The sequence below is a fragment of the Malaclemys terrapin genome, chromosome 1, assembly GCF_027887155.1.
Source record: "Malaclemys terrapin pileata isolate rMalTer1 chromosome 1, rMalTer1.hap1, whole genome shotgun sequence".
NCBI lineage: Eukaryota > Metazoa > Chordata > Testudines > Emydidae > Malaclemys > Malaclemys terrapin.
This window is the reverse complement of record NC_071505.1, coordinates 348,537,300-348,554,160: the sequence shown is the minus strand read 5'-3', so window position 1 is coordinate 348,554,160 and position 16,861 is coordinate 348,537,300. Positions and strand designations below refer to the sequence as shown.

General features: G+C 47.9%; 1 protein-coding gene across 1 annotated transcript; it reads right to left on the bottom strand.

Annotated features, from left to right (window-relative positions):
* Positions 1–2,504: 2,504 nt before the first annotated feature.
* LOC128832516 (olfactory receptor 51G2-like) lies at positions 2,505–3,440 on the bottom strand. Its single transcript, XM_054019983.1, has one exon. It carries the CDS (start codon positions 3,438–3,440, stop codon positions 2,505–2,507), a length of 936 nt encoding a protein of 311 aa, XP_053875958.1.
* Positions 3,441–16,861: the final 13,421 nt, after the last annotated feature.

Genomic DNA, 16,861 nt, shown 5'->3' with positions numbered 1-16,861 from the left:
TTGGTATAGTACGCACAAGTTTTTTCCCCAGCACCAATATTCTGCATGATTATACTAACACTAGAGAATTTTTTAACACTAGGATACAACACAAAAGGGAACTTATTGTTAGGGGCAGGCAAAGTAGATCTTTCATTAACCCCTTTTTTCAAGCTTTCCCGTGCAATAGCTGCTTCTTTTGTTTAGGTTTATTGTGTTTTTTTTAAGTACCAACCCAGTAACTGCTGCACGAACCCTTTTATGCTCTTTCCTGTTTTACTTACTACAAAGCTATTATTTAAATATTTCACTTTTTGTGTGTGTGACAATTTTTAATATATTTTTACAGCAACATGGAATATTTTGGATGTATTGCAATACCCCATAGGCAAAACATTTTAGCAATATTGAGTACCCTGGAACACAGAAGCCGTTTGATACCGGGATTCTGGATTTAAAGTAAACTTTAAAAAACATTTGTCACATTCAGTACAGAAAACCACTTTATTTCTGGGGATACCACCTCCAGCAGCACAGGATAAGCACCTACTGAGGGGGCTCCCTGCTTAGCAATTTTGTTTAACCCTCACTAGTTAATTTTCATGTTCCTTCTGGCTTTTTTACTGGCTAGATTGGTGCTGTGTTAGGCGCTGAGCACCTCTGGATTAATTTCCATTTTTCCAGTTCTTTAATGACTTGTTTCAATGAATTTTTTGTTTTGTTTTTTGGGGTATTGGGTATCATTTAATGTATGGAGGAACGTCTCCTTCTAGTGTAACTGACATTTGTAGCTTTCCTGTATTTAGAGGGTTTGTAGCCCATCCATTTTATACTTCAGTCCACCAGGATTTCCAGGCTTCTGGTGCAGGAGGTGGCTTTTTTTGTTTTATTGCTTTTACAATTTGAGTAGCAAGCCCCATGGGGATTAGATAAACATCGTCCTTCCCCTCCTTTACAGTAACAGCTTGTTTGAGACAAATATTTGAGAAATGTATGATTATTTTAGTTGCTTTATTATTTCAGCTCCTCTTACATTTTTTTTCTGTGATGGCACACTTCTCCTGAATGGCATGTGCACCAAACTAAAGAGGTAGTGTTTTTACATTATACGTTTGCTTGTTTTTTTGTATTTGTAGAGTTTGTAACTGGGTATGAGCCAACGATCAACTGGAATAAGAGCAAAAGTAGAACTGCGATTGTAGTCCCTGCTTACAATGAAATGTGCACACCATGCTGTAGCCTACGGATCCACGTGCAGATGACAGTGACTTAGGGCTTGTCTACATTACCTGCTGGATCGATGGGCAGCGATCGATACAGAGAGGGTCAATTTATCGCATCTAGTCTAGTCTGGAACCCTGACATAGTCCTGATCTGAGGGTCTCAGAGTATCTGAGCACCTTGAATGTCTTTATACTCCCGACACTGCTGTGAGGCAGGACGGGGCTATTATCCATCTGTGCAGAGGCCCAGAGACAGCTAATAGCTTGCCATGGTCACACATACCAAAGGAATCAAAGCAAACTCTGCTGAATCACAGAGCAGTGCAGAGTTTAGAGCAGCCAGGGGGGTGGTAATGGCTTCCAAGAGCACAGCCCACTTTGACCAAGTCCCTCGGGCCCACCAGCCACCTGCCCAGGACAGGAGTAGGGTCTGGGGCTCCTTACAGTGGCTTTGGAAACCTGGGCAGCTCTTAGCATGGCCCGGCTCTGGCTTCGGGTCTGGAGAGGGGTTGGAGCTTCAGGTAGAAAGGAGGAGCAGGCGGTGGGGTTTCGGGAAGAGATGGGGCAGAGGGAGGGGCAAAGGGGGAAGGGAATGGAGCACGGGGTTGTGTCTTCAGGTAAGAAATGGGGCAGAGGGAGGTGCCTCAGGGAAAGAGGAAGAGCAGGGGCAGGGTCACACAGGGGATGGGGCCCCTGCATATGTCCCGCTTTTGCCTTTTGAAAAGGTGGTCACCCTACAGTGTATGGGATAGGAGCGAGCTGTACCTCTCTGGGGGAGCTAATTCCCATTTCTACCCCTTTGAAATCAGCCGGGGCAGCACAACACAGGGGACGGGGAGGGAAACTGGGCCTCAGTCTCTGCAGCTTTCTTCATGGCCTATGGATGTTTAACCAGAGATGGGACAGGGCAGGCCAGGAGTAATGGTAAACAACATCCACCTCCCTTCTCTTTATTGTCAATATCGACAGGAATTCTGAGGTCAGAGCAGCCACCAATACGGATCTTTATGGCTCAACATTCCACCGGTCCCCTGGCTCTCCACAAACACAGTCACTTTGTAAATGCTGGTGCCTGCCTTGGTCTCCTTCCCCCTGTGTGCTGTCCTCCCTCACCAGCGGGTGGGGGCGGTCCCTATCCCATTGCTCAAAAACTTAGATCCCGCCTCAAACTCTCTCTATAGAGAGGAGATGAATAGCTCATCTCGTCTCAGATGTAAGGGTCCAGGATGGAATAAGGATCCGTGTCTCGTGTTTTTGGCCTCCTATGTCACCAGCACTGGAACTGGGTGATGAACTGACCCTTCACTTGACGAACAATCTGATTATCCTCGCACGAAGGTGTTTGCTTTTCATGGTGTACACGACTGGGTTCATCAGGGGCGGGACCAGAAGGTAGACATAGCCCAGGAAAATCTGAAGCAAGTGAGAAGAGCTATTCCCAAATCTGTGTATCACAGACAAGCCAATCTCTGGAGTGTAGAAGAGCAGGACGACACAGAGGTGGGAGACGCAGGTGTTCAGAGCCCTAAGACACTTAGTCTGGGACACAATGCTCAGCGCTGTTTTGAGGATCATCACATAAGACAGGAAGATGAGCAATGAGTCCAACCCCATCATTAAGAGTGAAACATAGAAGCCATAGATGCTGTTGACTGTAATATCTGAACAAGCTGCCTTCATGACCTCCTGGTGCAGGCAGTAGGAATGGGACAGGACATTGGCTCGACAGTATCGGAACCGTTTCAGGAGAAAGGGGAGTGGGAATGATACGGCCACCCCTCTTAGCACACACACCAGTCCCATCTTGCCTATTCTCGGCAGGGTTAAGATGGAAGAATATCTCAGCGGGTCACAGATTGCGATGAAGCGGTCAAAGGCCATCAACAAGAGCACGGAGGATTCAATGCATTGAAGCGAGTGGATGAAGAACAGCTGGGCAAAACAGGCATTGAAGCTGATCTCCCTAGATTGAAACAAGAATATGCCCAATATCGTCGGAATTGTGGCTATTGATAAGCCAAGGTCTGTGATGGCCAACATGGAAAGGAAAATGTACATGGGGTCATGGAGGCTTGGATCTGTTTTTATAATGAACAGAATGACTGAATTTCCTACTATCGAAATAACATACACTAAACAGAGGGGGATAGAGATCCAGAGATGGACGTCTTCCTGCCCTGGTATCCCGGTGAGAAGGACCACTGCAGGTGTGAATTTGGTGTCATTGACAGGTGACATAATGTCCTGGGCAGGTCCAAGGAGTTTTGAACTTTAGTTTCTGAAAGGATAAATAACAGCAGACTAGATGATATTTAACGAGACATCTTTCTGCTCTCAATGCAAGTCTAGAGACTCCCAGGATCTCAAGGAAAATGAGAAACTATATAGTCTCGGATTTTCACCACCACCAGGAAGATGGGCACTGCCAGACTGGATCAGACATGTGGGCCATTCAGCTCAGTGTTTAGTGGCCATTTCCTAGATTCTTCAAAGGAAGGTGGAAGAAACCCTGCAATAGGCAGCTATGAGATAACCTGCTCCCAGGGAAAGTTTCCCCCTGATACCCACAACTTAAACATATTTTGTGGTGTAAATCAGGAAGGTTTAGGGCCCTTCCAAGACTTTTTAAAAGAGATCCTCACAACTATAATGGGATTGAATTTTTACCAATATAAACATCCCATCCCTCTTTGAAGCCTGCTAAGCTCTTGGCCCCATAGATATCTTGTGGCTGGGAGTTCCGCAGCCTATTGTGCACTATGTGATTTCACAGTTGTGACCTTCCCATAGACACTCTTTCTGGCCCATTGTATTATGATGTGTGTGCAAACATACGGCAAGTGCATGGTGATACTGGTCATTGTATTTATCTGTTGTCCTGGATTGAAGCTATTTATAAATGTGTCTGCCTCTTTCCAGCACATGGGATAAATTTTTAGGGCCAGGTTCTGAATTCAATATCATTGTCTTCAATGTTATCACTCCAGATTTACATGGGTTAATTCGTTCAGAACAGGGCTCTATTAACTTTCCCTTACCAAATGCACCAGGTGATACACTTTTACCCCCAAGAATCCCTCCAAGAGGAGCTGAAGTGCTTTGCCTCAGCAATGTTGACTGAATCCAGACAGTTCCTTCACCCTACAAGCTTCTCTTCATTCTCAAAGGTCCTGCATCCTCTCACCATGCAAGGGTCCATAGATATCTGTGAAGTTACAAGATGACACAGATAGTTACTTCATTTGGGTGGGGGAGGGGTTGGCATCACACATGGGTGAATAGTGGGAACACCAGGTTGCACTAATATCCACTTGAGTGTGCAAGTTATTTCAGCCATGTGCGTGTAAGAGGTGATGGGTGAAAATTACATACAAACACGGTAACACTCCCTTTTTCTGTACCTCAGCTTGCCTCTTTGCTGAAACACAAACCAGCGTTTCTGTTCTCTCATGACTTTTTGGAAAGACTTGCACCCGTATTGCAGAGGGATAATGTTCATGCCCAAATGTAAGTGTCACAAACAGCTTCTGGTCATTTCCCAGGAGAGAGTCTCATTCAACTGTTCACTGATCAAAGAGTTAACAGCACAAACCCATTGCAAACAGTATGTGGAGCACTTCTGAAATACTTTCTAAAGCAAAAGCCATTAAGCAGTACAGTTACCCCTGCTCCTTCCTGTAGAGATTCCAACAACTCTGCTTCTGGCTTTCAATATACAGGCATGCCATGAAAGTTTTGTTTGAAATATTTGTATTACAATGAAAAGTTTTGGTATAACTTTTACACATCTGTACTTTAGTACACACGTATCAATCCAGGCTTTCCCTTCTGATCTTCTCTCAAAGATGATTTCTCAGGTTAGAGTGGGACTTAAAATGTAGCGACTGTCATCCGGATTTCTTCAGAACTTGAAAAGATCGCAGTGTCTCAGCCCTCATTCAGTCGCTTGTCAGCAAACAAAAGTCTAGTAGCTCCTCTGTCACTGGGTTAATAGCTGACTGGTTCTCTTCAGGTTCTGTTGTCAGTCTGTAGCCTGTCAGTATAGAAAATATTCATTCCCTGAACTCTCACTCTCTAGTACATAGTAACTCCAGCACCTGTTATTCAGGAACAATGAGGGTTTGCAGGAAGTGGATTTCAAAGTCATATGCATGAGTATTCATGGAAATGGAACTTCGTTTCACACAGGAAAGTAGTCTATTGCTCTCTCTCTCTCTCTCTCTCTCTCTCTGACTGTCTCTGTCCTGTATTCATAAAATCTGTAGCACCTGGGAACAGCATTGTATCAGACAGGGAGCTGAGCTGCCATCATGAATCTGTATGTTAAACCCAGTTCTTAGGATGTTAACATTAGAGCTACATTGGGTTGACTGTTAGCATGTTTATTCATAGATTCTACGACTGGAAGGGACCTCGAGAGGTCATCAAGTCCAGTCCCCTGCCCTTATGTTATGGCTGTATTGGGTGAAACCAGTACGGCTCATGTTAGTTTAGTAGCAGGATGTGGGAAAACAAACAGAAAGGGAAGCAGCAGCTGAAGAAAAGCCATCGCTCAGTCAGCACTTCAGGGAGGCTGAGAGACAACACTGGAGCTACAAGCTGGGAAGAGCCTATTTCCGGGCTCCAGCCACGTTACACAGCTTGTTTTGCCAGGACTGGGAGTCTGTCCAGCGGCGTGGAATCTGTTGCTGAGAATCTCTTCAGACTGACAGGCACAAACGCTGCTGGGGAAGTCTGAAGGCCCTCAACCTGCCTGGGTCCCCATCAGAGTGGGAGGGTTTGGGGTCAGAGACGTGTACAGACTGTTGTTTGAAAACCCTCTTATTCTCCACTGTTAGGCTTTAGTCCTACTGTTCATATTAAACAGTATTTTGTTCAAGAATGCTGGCTGGTCACTTGTCACTAGTCACATGCTCACAAAGGGAAGAACCACAGGTGCCTAACCCACTTGGACCTGCAGGGCAAACACATTCGACCCGCAGTGTGTGGTAGACAAGATTCCAGTCTGAGGGTGGGAGGATTTCACTCAATGAGAGGGAAAGTTGTTATGCCTGACATCTGGCACTTGGAGTCCAGAGAGGGGGCAGAGATGTAGCTCTGTAACTCTGCGGGGTATATACAAGGCAGAAATGCTGGAGCTCTCCTCTAGTCAGAAAACAGAAATATTCCCAATTGGACCTGTTACCACAGAGCAATGCAGGTCTGAATTCCTGCCTTCACAATCAAACCAGAGAATAAAATAATTGTAAATGCATTTACTGATTACATTCCCAACAGCAAATAAACCTGAGGTAATTTGTGAACTAGTCACTGATATTCCGTGGGGTTTCAGGATCAGACCCAGGATCAGGGGTTTCAGGATCAGGCCCACAGCACACTGCAGCTCTAGAAATGGGACAACTTGAGAAATCCTAACTCAGGGCACTGGAGTTTTAATGCTCCGAGCTCACTTTGAATGTCACATTTCTGTGTAGCTTGAATAACCCACCTTGGATCACGGGCAGATGTAGTGGCGGGGTTGCAGAGCTACCTAGCACTGCTGCCCTCCAGCCCCTGTCACTGAGTCACCCCGACAGCCCAGCTGAGTTTGCTGCCGCAGCACAGAACATCTGCAAATGGAAACAGCTTGCAGCCTTTACACTTCACTTCGTGTTTTAAAGATAATGAAACCTGCCAATGTGCCCAATTCCTGCTAGACGGGGAGCCGCTGACACCAGAGATCTTCACCCTAAAGGACAAAGAGTCATTGGAGAGTTAGCACAGGCAGCAGGCAGTATCTGTTCATATAGGGAGGCAAGTGTCTATATGAAGCATGCCTGCACATTCCCTTGGGGGCCACTGGGCCATCAGGGAACCTCAGCAGCTTGGCTCAGTGTGCACCAGCTTTAACCCCCATCATAGCCAAAGGCAAACTGCAGGAAGCCAAATCACAGGGGATTTGTGGTGATACTGCCCACCTGGACTGCAGCGCCAGCCCTGCTGCAGGCTCTATTCCTGGAATCCGGGCTTGTCATCACTGTTCATATGATTTCGATTAGTCGCATGGCTACCTTGGAGAAGTCCGAGGGGTAGCAATGAAGCTGTCACAGCTGTGATCTTGCTGAAATAAAATAAAATATAATTATAATAATATAGGAGCATATTTCTCCCCGGCAGCCCCCTTTCCTGTATTAGTAAACCAGGGTGCAGGTCAGGGAAAGCATATTCCACAAGGCTCTGTACCTGGAAATTTCCCTTGAATCGTTCCAGGAGGGGAGGTCCCTTCCCTTCTCCTTGAGGAATGAAAAGGGGGACCCAGGATCCAGGGCTCCCCAAAGTTAGGCACAGATCTCAGTGATCCACTGGTAGCTAGGCCCACCCACCCACAATCTCTGGGCCTCCACAACTGCTCTAGGACGCTCTCTACCTCCCTGCTAGCACAGGTTCGTCAGAGATGTGCTACCAGGGCCTGTCACAGTAGCCACTGCCCGCAGGATCTGCTGATGGGGCGCTGTACAGGGTGGAGGGGGCTGCACAGGGATGGGAAGGCTGGTTAGAGTAGCTGATGAGCACAATACCCCAGCCATACACTGGTTCAGATGTTTCAACATTTCTATGCCCCGAGTGCAGCCATAGACTCCATCAGTGTAACCTTCATTTATGTTATGAGGAAGAGGCAGATGAAACGCCTCCAATTTCTCTTGGCGATTCAGGCAGTTGCAACTGGGCAGCATCATTGGGTCTAAATTGTGTGTGTGTGTGTGGGGGGGGGGGGTGAGGGCGCTCTGATTTCCAATACAGCTCTAGCTCAAACCATGAGACTCTGTCTTTAGTGCTTCTGGATCACACCGCTAGGTGGCAGCACAAGCCCCCCATCAACCTTCCACACTGAGCAGCCCCTTAGGGTGACCATATTTCCCAAAGAGAAAACAGGAGACACACAGTTTCTCACCCTAGGCCCCCCGCCCCTGTGCGAAGCTGTCGCCCTTCACTGGAACCCAATAGGGGCGCCCTCAGGTTTCAGGAGTCTGTCACCTGTGGCTACAACACCGCCTCCTCCCTCCCAGCTCTGCCTCACCACCGGCTTGGGGCTGGTATCTCCACTCGCCTGCCCCAAACATTCCTCCGCTCCCCACTTCCCCACTTTTATGATAGAAGTGGGCATTTGTCCCATTTGCTGTTGCCAACTGATCAAGTCAGCAAGAGCAAAAAGGACAAATGTCTCATTTCGAAAAAAAAAAATGTCAAGTCGGCTGGGACAGGGCTTAAAAAAGGGATTGTCCCAGCCAAAATGGGACGTATGGTCACCCCACCATGGAAGTCTGCTAGGGTGGCTAGTCGAGCTCTATAACAGAGGGAACCCCTGGAAAAGGTTTGGTCCATCTAGCCCAGTGTCCTGTCTTCTGACTATGGACAGTTCAGGTACTTCAGAGGGAAAGAACAGAAGGAGGCAATTATTGAATGATCCATTCTCCCTAATCTACTCCCATCTTCTGACAGTCAAAGACTTAGACACACCCAGAGCATGGGGTTGTGTCCCTCACCATCTTGTCTTATAGCCACTAATGAACCTCTTCTCCATGAAATTACCTACAGACCAAAGACAATAAAAGATATCACACCACAAAAGAAGATATCAGTATATAGTGAAGGAACCCCCAAGCATCAAGAAAAGGAAAATGAAGTGCTTTATAAATAAGAGACTGGTCTAATACACCTCAACCTACCATATATGGACAATTAAGTTGGCAATCAGCTAAAACTCACCATCAGTTAATTAAAACTTGTCTACTATGTAAAAACATCTGTATTATTGCTGTACTGTATTATTGCTGTACATCATTTACAATGTACATAACATTGCTAAACTGTTTAACCAATACACAGATAAAAATCAACAAATGAATGGCAGCAAACAACATGAAGTGAAGGAAAAAACAAAGTGGTAAAAAAATATATATGTGACATAGTAACTACAAATTGAGTAAACCAATTCCCTGGTAGTATCAGCCATAATTTGCATCCTAGCTGAGGCACATGTTATTCAAAACCATCTTGTTCAGTGTTTGGGTACCAATACTATATCCGGACATGGCAATATTTGAGAATTTGGTTACTATCCATTCAGTAGGCTATCCGGAAGACAGCATCCATAAGAAACAACTGGATCTATGTCAGCTCCTGATGTATCACAGAGCCATGCAACCCATGGAACCAAGAAGCTAGACATTCCGGCTTCCTGCCTAGTAAAGTTTACCAGAGGGTGACAACCAGCAGTAAGGATTGCCTATAACATGAATGAGCAGTACCGTGTAGTAACTAATTACAAGACATTTATATATAAAGGCCTCATTTGTAATGTCACCACTCCAAATTTGTTTTACTTCTACACACAGCACTGGGGAATGCATTGTAACAATGCTTATCCCAGTATTTCAAAAACACTCAGCCTACTACTACTGATGATACAGGTGATAACTGTAATCGCCCTTATAGGAGCGTGTTGCTATCTGTGGTGGCACCAAAGTAAAAGTGCCAGACTAGTAAGGCTCAATCGTAAAACTACATTCTTAGGTGGTACAGTACCAGAACACCCCGATACCAATCACATTCCCCAAAGACAACAGGAGCATAAGGATAAGGTCAAGATAATAGCATGATGTATCAAGATGTTTTGATCAAACCAACATATACAAGGTAATGGGCGTCCCCTCTTTACATCAGTGGGTGGCACCCGGATACGTAAGGAGTAATACATAACTTGTTTGTATCTGTGTATAAAGATGTATTTCAGATGCAATGCCTTTGTCTGGCTGAGAGGAGAATGGAAAGTCCCACCCTTCACTGAGCCGCTCCATTGTCACACGCATACATGTGTTAGTGTACCCGTAACCATTGAGCGAGGGCACCATGCTTCGTTGGCAACAAACCTGACCAAGTTCCTTTGCTGAAAACTGATTCTGTGGATTTACTGGGTGGTTCACTCGAGGTCTGCTGTGCCAGCTGTCTGTACAGAGCTGTGACAACACACAGGGAAAAAACACACTCGCAACCGAACATCTGTCAACATGATCACCTAGTCTCTTCGCCTATATAACACAGGTCAGAGACCTGCCCCAAAAAAGTCCTAGAGAAGAGCTGTGAGAACAACATTCTGCCTTGATTTAGCAATCATCCGTGCCGGAGAATCTACCACAACCCTTGGTAAATTTTTCCAGTTGTTAATTACCCTCATTTTTAAAAAAATTATACCTTAGCTCTAGACTGAATTTGTCTAGCTCCTGTTATAACTTTCTCTGCTAGATTGAAGAGCCTATTGTTAAACATTTGTTCTTCATGCCAGTACGTACAGACTGTGACCAAGTCACCCTTAACCTTCTCTTTGCTCCTTGAGTCTGTCACTCTAAGGCAGGTTTTCTAATCCTTTAATCATCCCCATGTCTCTTCTCTGAACCTTCTCCAATTTATCAATGTCCATCCGGAGCTGTAGACCCCAGAACTAGACACAATATTCTGGCAGCAGTCACACCAGTGCCAAATAAAGAGGTAAAATAACCTCTCTGCTCCAACTTCAGATTCTCCTGGTTATACATTCCAGATTGCAGTAGGGTTTTCGGCCGCAGTGTTGCATTGGGAGCTCATGTTCAGCTGATTAACCACTATGATCCCCAAGTCATTTTCAGAGTCACTGCTTCCCAGCACTGCGTCCCCCATCCGGTAAGGATGACCAGCATTCTTTGTTCCTAGATGTAACCTTTACATTGAGCCGTATTAAAACACATATTGCTGAAGAACAGAGGGACTGAATGAGTTTCCCAAAGTCACAGAAGAAGTCAGTTCAAGAGCCTGGAACTGAAGCAAGTTCTTTTGTATCTCAGGCCAGCACTTTAACCACTGAGACATCCTTCCTCTCTGGGGCTAGGGGCTGGGGCGGGGCAGCTGTCTGTTCAGCATTCTGAGATTACCTGAAACTCAGGGAATTAAACTCCTGTCACATCACTAAACAGGAGCCCAAGAACAATTCCTTTCCCAGATGAAAACGCGGAGTCATGCTTTCTCCTGAATCTATTGAGGGCCAAATCCATCGGCCAACGCATAATGGACAAGTAACTCCACACGAGCTCCCGGTGTGATGCAAAGTGGGCTAATGTGACCCATAGGGACATAGGCCTGGAAGGGAACTCCTGGGTCAAGGAGCCCAGTCCACTGCAATGGCAGGCAACTTCATAATATCACCTGGTGCATCAGCCTGTGTAAGCAGGGTTGGAGTGAGTTCTCCCCAGACAGCAGGCTGGGATGGGGAGAGACTTCAGGAGCAAACTGTATTTATATAAACACACCTACTCTGCCTAGATATCCAGCAGACAGAACGGTGTTGTCCAAAGTGATCAGCTTTGGCTGGTGTTAGGCTACAGATCTCTGTAGTACCGAATGCAGGGGGAGTAAAATGTTGTTGTCTTTATTTTTATTTTTCGATTAGCTGTTTAACCAGGGTTACCTTAAAGACAGCGTGCACTGTAGATTTTTTGCGGGATTTAATAACATGTTTTTGACCTTTTAAGGTTAGATCCCATGCAGATATTTTAGGGTTTTTTAGGGTAACGAATTGAACATTTTTTGTTATGACAGCAAAGATCCATTGTATAGGTTTATTTATTTTATATATGCCCTTTGGATAACTTGTTTTCACTTAGTATTTTTTTTAGAGCCTGATGGCTTTTTACAATAACTTTATTTGCTTTGACAAATGCTTGGGCTTTTTTGTTGTGTTTAGTAAGCAGCAAGAGCCGGGATTCTGGATTTAAAGTAAACTTTAAAAAACATTTGCCACATTCAGTACAGAAAACCACTTTATTTCTGGGGATACCACCTCCAGCAGCACAGGATAAGCAGTTACTACGGGGGCTCCCTGCTTAGCAATTTTGTTTAACCCTCAATAGTCAATAGTTAATTTTCATGTTCCATCTGTTTTTTTACTGGCTAGATTGGTGTTGCGTTAGGCACTGAGCACCTCCGGATTAATTTCTGTTTTTCCAGTTCTTCTATGACTTGTTTTAGTGAATTTTTTTGGTTTGGAGTATTATTTAAGATATGGAGACACATCTCCTTCTAGTGTAACTGAAATTTGTACCTTTCCTGTATTTAGAGCATTGGTAGCCCATCCGTTTTGTCTTTCCGCCCCCCAGGCTTTCCAGCCTTCTGGCGCGGGACGTGGCTTTTTCAATTTTATTGCTTTTAAAATTTAAGTAGCAAGCCCCGTGGAGGTTAGATGAACATCGTCCTTGCCCTCTTTTACAGTAACGGCTTGTTTGATACACATATTTGAGAAATGTATGATTATACTTAATTGCTTTATTGTTTCAGCTCCAATTACATTTTTTTTTCTGCGATGGCACACTTCTCCTGAATGGCATGTGCACGAAACTGGAGAGGTAGTGTATTTACATTATGTTTGCTTGTTTTTTGATATTTTTTGTATTTCTACAGCGTTTGTAACTGGGTATGAGCCAACGATCAATTGGAATAAGAGCAAAAGCAAAACTACGATTGTAGTCCCTGCTTACAATGAAATGTGCACACCACGCTATAGCATATGGATCCACGTTCAGATGAAAAGGACTTAGTATCATGCGGGGCATGCTTAGCAGAAATCCAATAAAATGCACAGCGCCACCTAGAGACAAACACACAGCACCAAATGAAGACCAGATCTGTCTGGAGGAATCATCTTGGCTAGTTATTCACGGCTATGGGTAGAATGTGCACAGGAAGGGTTTTTTTTCCCTAAAGCATCTCACGCCCATCCTGGAATATACCACACACCACTGGGGGACCCATCCCCAGTTTGAAGACCTCTGGACTAGATGAGCTAATGGCTAATTCTGTCCCTAAACTCTATGATTCTATGAATCAATGTCTTGAGTGGATCGTTATCTTGGATGCAACTTGAAAAAGTTGCTCCTCTGAATGCTGATAGGCACTCAATAAGGATAGATGATGGAGAAGAAGAATCGGGATTGTCACAGTAAAATTGGGATATATGGTCTCTTTACCCTCTAAACCAGGTCCTTTCATATCTTGGGGCAAATCTCACAATAATCACACTCTTTGAGCTGGGGACAACACACCATCCATGATAAAAGCTTATCACCAAGCAGGTCTGATGGGACATCTCAGTCTCTTCCCTTCGGGTGCTTGTGGTCAGAGCTATTCAGTCACTCCCAGCCTGCTTAAAACTAGTAGCTTTATTGGAAAACTGCACAAAGCATTAGAGAAAATGGTTTTACAATTACAAGTATCAGGGGGTAGCCATGTTAGTCTGTATACACAAAAACAACGAGGAGTCCGGTGGCACCTTAAAGACTAACAGATTTCTTTGGGCATGAGGATTGTGGGTAAAAAGAAGTGGGTTTTTTACCTACGAAAGCTTATGCCCAAATAAATCTGTTAGTCTTTAAGGTGCTACTGGACTCCTCATTTTTTTTTTTAAATAACAGGCAGCTGTCACACATCTACATTCATCTATCTCACGTCTCACTACAAGCTGAGGGAGACGGTTTTCTCTGGAGATACAGGAACAGAACTGGCCCAATTTACATTCTTTGGGACACCAAGGAGCTTTTGGGATCCAGCCTCACTACCTTGTGTCTCTGAAAGCATCTTTCCATCTTTTTGCCCCTTTCTTGTGGAAGCAGCCTTTGCTGAAACCCGTGTGAGCCTGGACCCAGTCACCAAAGTGCTCAGCCATGACTATGTTACAAGGCCAAGGGGTGAGGCTGACCTTTGCCCTCAGACTACTTTCTCCCAGCCAGATCATCTAAGATGATGCCCCCGTGGCCATTGCTCCATTGTTTGACATTTACACACTTCAGCCTCTATGGCTTGCAAACACTGGTCCGGTGACTGTCCAAATCTCCCAATGACCCCGTGATACTCCAACACTCCCCTGAGAAATCCACTACCGACCCCTCACTGTCTGGCCAAGCACCCTTGCCTTGCCCATGGTCACACATGGCACGGGAATCAAACCTAACTCGGTTGAGTCACAGAGCAGTGCCAAGGCCACAGGACCAGACTTCCAGCTATCCGAGCATTGACAGGTCCAGCTGGCATCTCTTGTGCACTGCAGAAAGCAGGAACTCTCTACAGTACTCCTGGGGTACGTCCTTGGGTGAGGGACACAAGCTGGGGGCTGATCTCAGGCCACCCAGCCACCTGCCCAGGGCAGGAGGAGGGTCTGGAGCTCCTGACAGTGCCTGTGGCACCCTGGACAACTCTTACCATGGCACAGCTCTGGCTTCAGGCCTGGAGAGGGGGAGGAGCCTTGGGTAAAGAGGAGGAGAAGGCAGGAGCGTAGCTGGGGGGGATCAGGGGGAGCAGCCGCTCCCCCACTGAGCACATTCTCCAAAAGTGGCGCCTTGGGCATCCACTCCGTGGGTGCCCCGGTCCCCGCCCTGCCCAGCTCACCTCCACCTCTACTCCGCCTCCTCCCCTGAGTCCCCCCGTGTTCTGCTTCTCCCCCTGTTTCCCAGTGCTTGGGCCGCAAAACAGCTGATTTGTGCGCCAAGCCTGGGAGGGAGGGGGAGGAGGGGGAATGCGGCGCGCTGGGGAAGAGGCGGGGCCAGGGTGGGGATTTCAGGAGGGGTCCAATGGGGCAGGGAGGGGGTGGAGTCAGGGCGGGGCCTGATGAGGGGTGGTCGGGGAGGACAGCTGCAGCTAGAGGCGGGAAGCAACCAGGCACGCTGAGGGGCCAGGCGGGCAGGGGAGGCGTGGAGGAAGGACGCTAGGACCCCCTGGCTCCCAGCTCGCCCGCCGACCAGATGCAGCCCCGGCTAACTGTGTAGGCAGGGCTTGGGGGCGTGCTGGGGGGCGGGCAGCCTGAGGTGGGAGAGCCGAGGCTGGGGCCCCGCGGGCAGCCCAGAGCCTCAAAGCGACTGGAGCCTTAACCCCGAGAGCCTCGGTCCTGCCTCTGCCCACCGCCGCCCAGCCTCTGAGCTCTCCCTTTCCCGCCCCCCAACCCCCCAGCCCCTGCTTCAGGGCCAGAGGCCACTGCCCCCAAGCCCCCACCACTGAGCCTCCCCGTCCGCCGCTGGGGGTCTCTGGAGGGGGCAGTCAGGGAGCAGGGGGGATTGGATGGGGCATGGGAGTCCCGGGGTCTCTCAGGGGGTGGGGGTTTATAGGGCTCAGGGCAGTCAGGGGACAGGGAGCAAGGAGGGTCCGGGGGGGCAGTTAGCGGGGGGTCTCTGGAGTGGGGGTCAGGGGACAAGGAGCTGGGGTCTGGGGTGGTGGATGAGTCAGAAGTTCTGGGGCTGTCAGGAGGCAGGGGTGTGGAGAGGAGTTGGGGGAGGCAGGGAGCGGGGGGTTGTATGGGTCGGGAGTTCTGGGGGTCCTGTCAGGGGGTGAGGAGGAATTGGATAGGCATGGGAGTCCCAGGGGTCTGTCTGGGGGTGGGGGTGTGGATAAGGGTCGGGGCAGTCAGGGGACAGGTAGGGGGTGGAGTCCTGGGGGACAGTTAAGGGCAGGGGTCCCAGGAGGGGGTAGTCAGGGGACAAGGAGCAGGGGAGCTTGGGCGTTTTGAGGGGGGAAGTCAGGGGGCAGGAAGTAGAAGGGAGTGGATGGGGGCAGAACTAGGGCAGGGGCGGGGCTAGGGTGGGGCTCCCTGGGTGCACACGCTAATGAAATGGGCTGCGCATGCCTATGCGCACATCCCATCCATCCCCCGCCCTCTGTCCCCGAACAGACCTGGCCCCCAGCTGCTGAGCCCTCCTGCTCCCTGCAGCAAGACCCGTCCCCTCCCCTGGCTCTGTCTGTCTGTCTCTTTCCCCCGCCTATCTTGCTGCTTATTGTCAGGATCTCAACCGGAAGCGATTACGTTGCTATGGGGAGAGGTGTCTCCAAGGGACCCATCACTTGTGGCTTGAGCGCTAGCCAGTGAAGTCAGACGCCAGAAAGGTCTGTCCTTGGGAAGAGTGATGCAGACCCCCCCACTGCTCCTTGGAAAAGCCCTCTCCACAATCTTCCCGCTGGACTCACTTCTTCCTCAAACTCCCTCCCCCAGCATCTCTGCCCCCTGGAGCCCTCTCCCCCATAAACCTTCCAAAATCTCCTCCCCCTTCTCAATCCTGTAACCTCACCTCTGTAATCTCTTCTCTCCCAAAAGACCCCCCAACACCTACCCAGAATATCCCACCTCCAGGATATTCCCCTTCTCTGGAATCTTGTGATCCTTGCCTCATGCAGAAATTACCCAGGGATTACCCTCCCAAGAGTCAACCCTGGAACCCTCCCCCTTCCCCAATATCTCCTCTAAAACCCTGGACCCCTCCTCTCTGCAGCAGTCCTTCTTTGGAGACCCCCCAACCAACACTTTCAGCATAGTGCCCTACCAGAACAGGACTGCCACTCTCCCATAACCTCTTCCCCTACCAGACGCCCACTCCAGATCTCTCCTGATGCCACTGGGATCTCCCTCTCTCTCATATCCTCACTGGACTCCCCTTGCCGCAAACATCAGTATCTATTTGTCATCCTCTACATCAAACTTGGGCAACAGTTGTTATCCTTCTAAAGTAGTGAACTGAACTGTTTGCATGTCTGGGGGTGTTTATGCATGGCAGGGTGTGTGGGTGACAGATGAATTGTGTGTCAGTGTGTGTGTTTGGGGGAGCGCATCAGTGTCC

What these genes read in the sequence shown, in the direction of transcription:
- LOC128832516 (XM_054019983.1), bottom strand. Translation starts at nt 3,440, where the DNA reads ATGTCACCTGTCAATGACACCAAATTCACACCTGCAGTGGTCCTTCTC.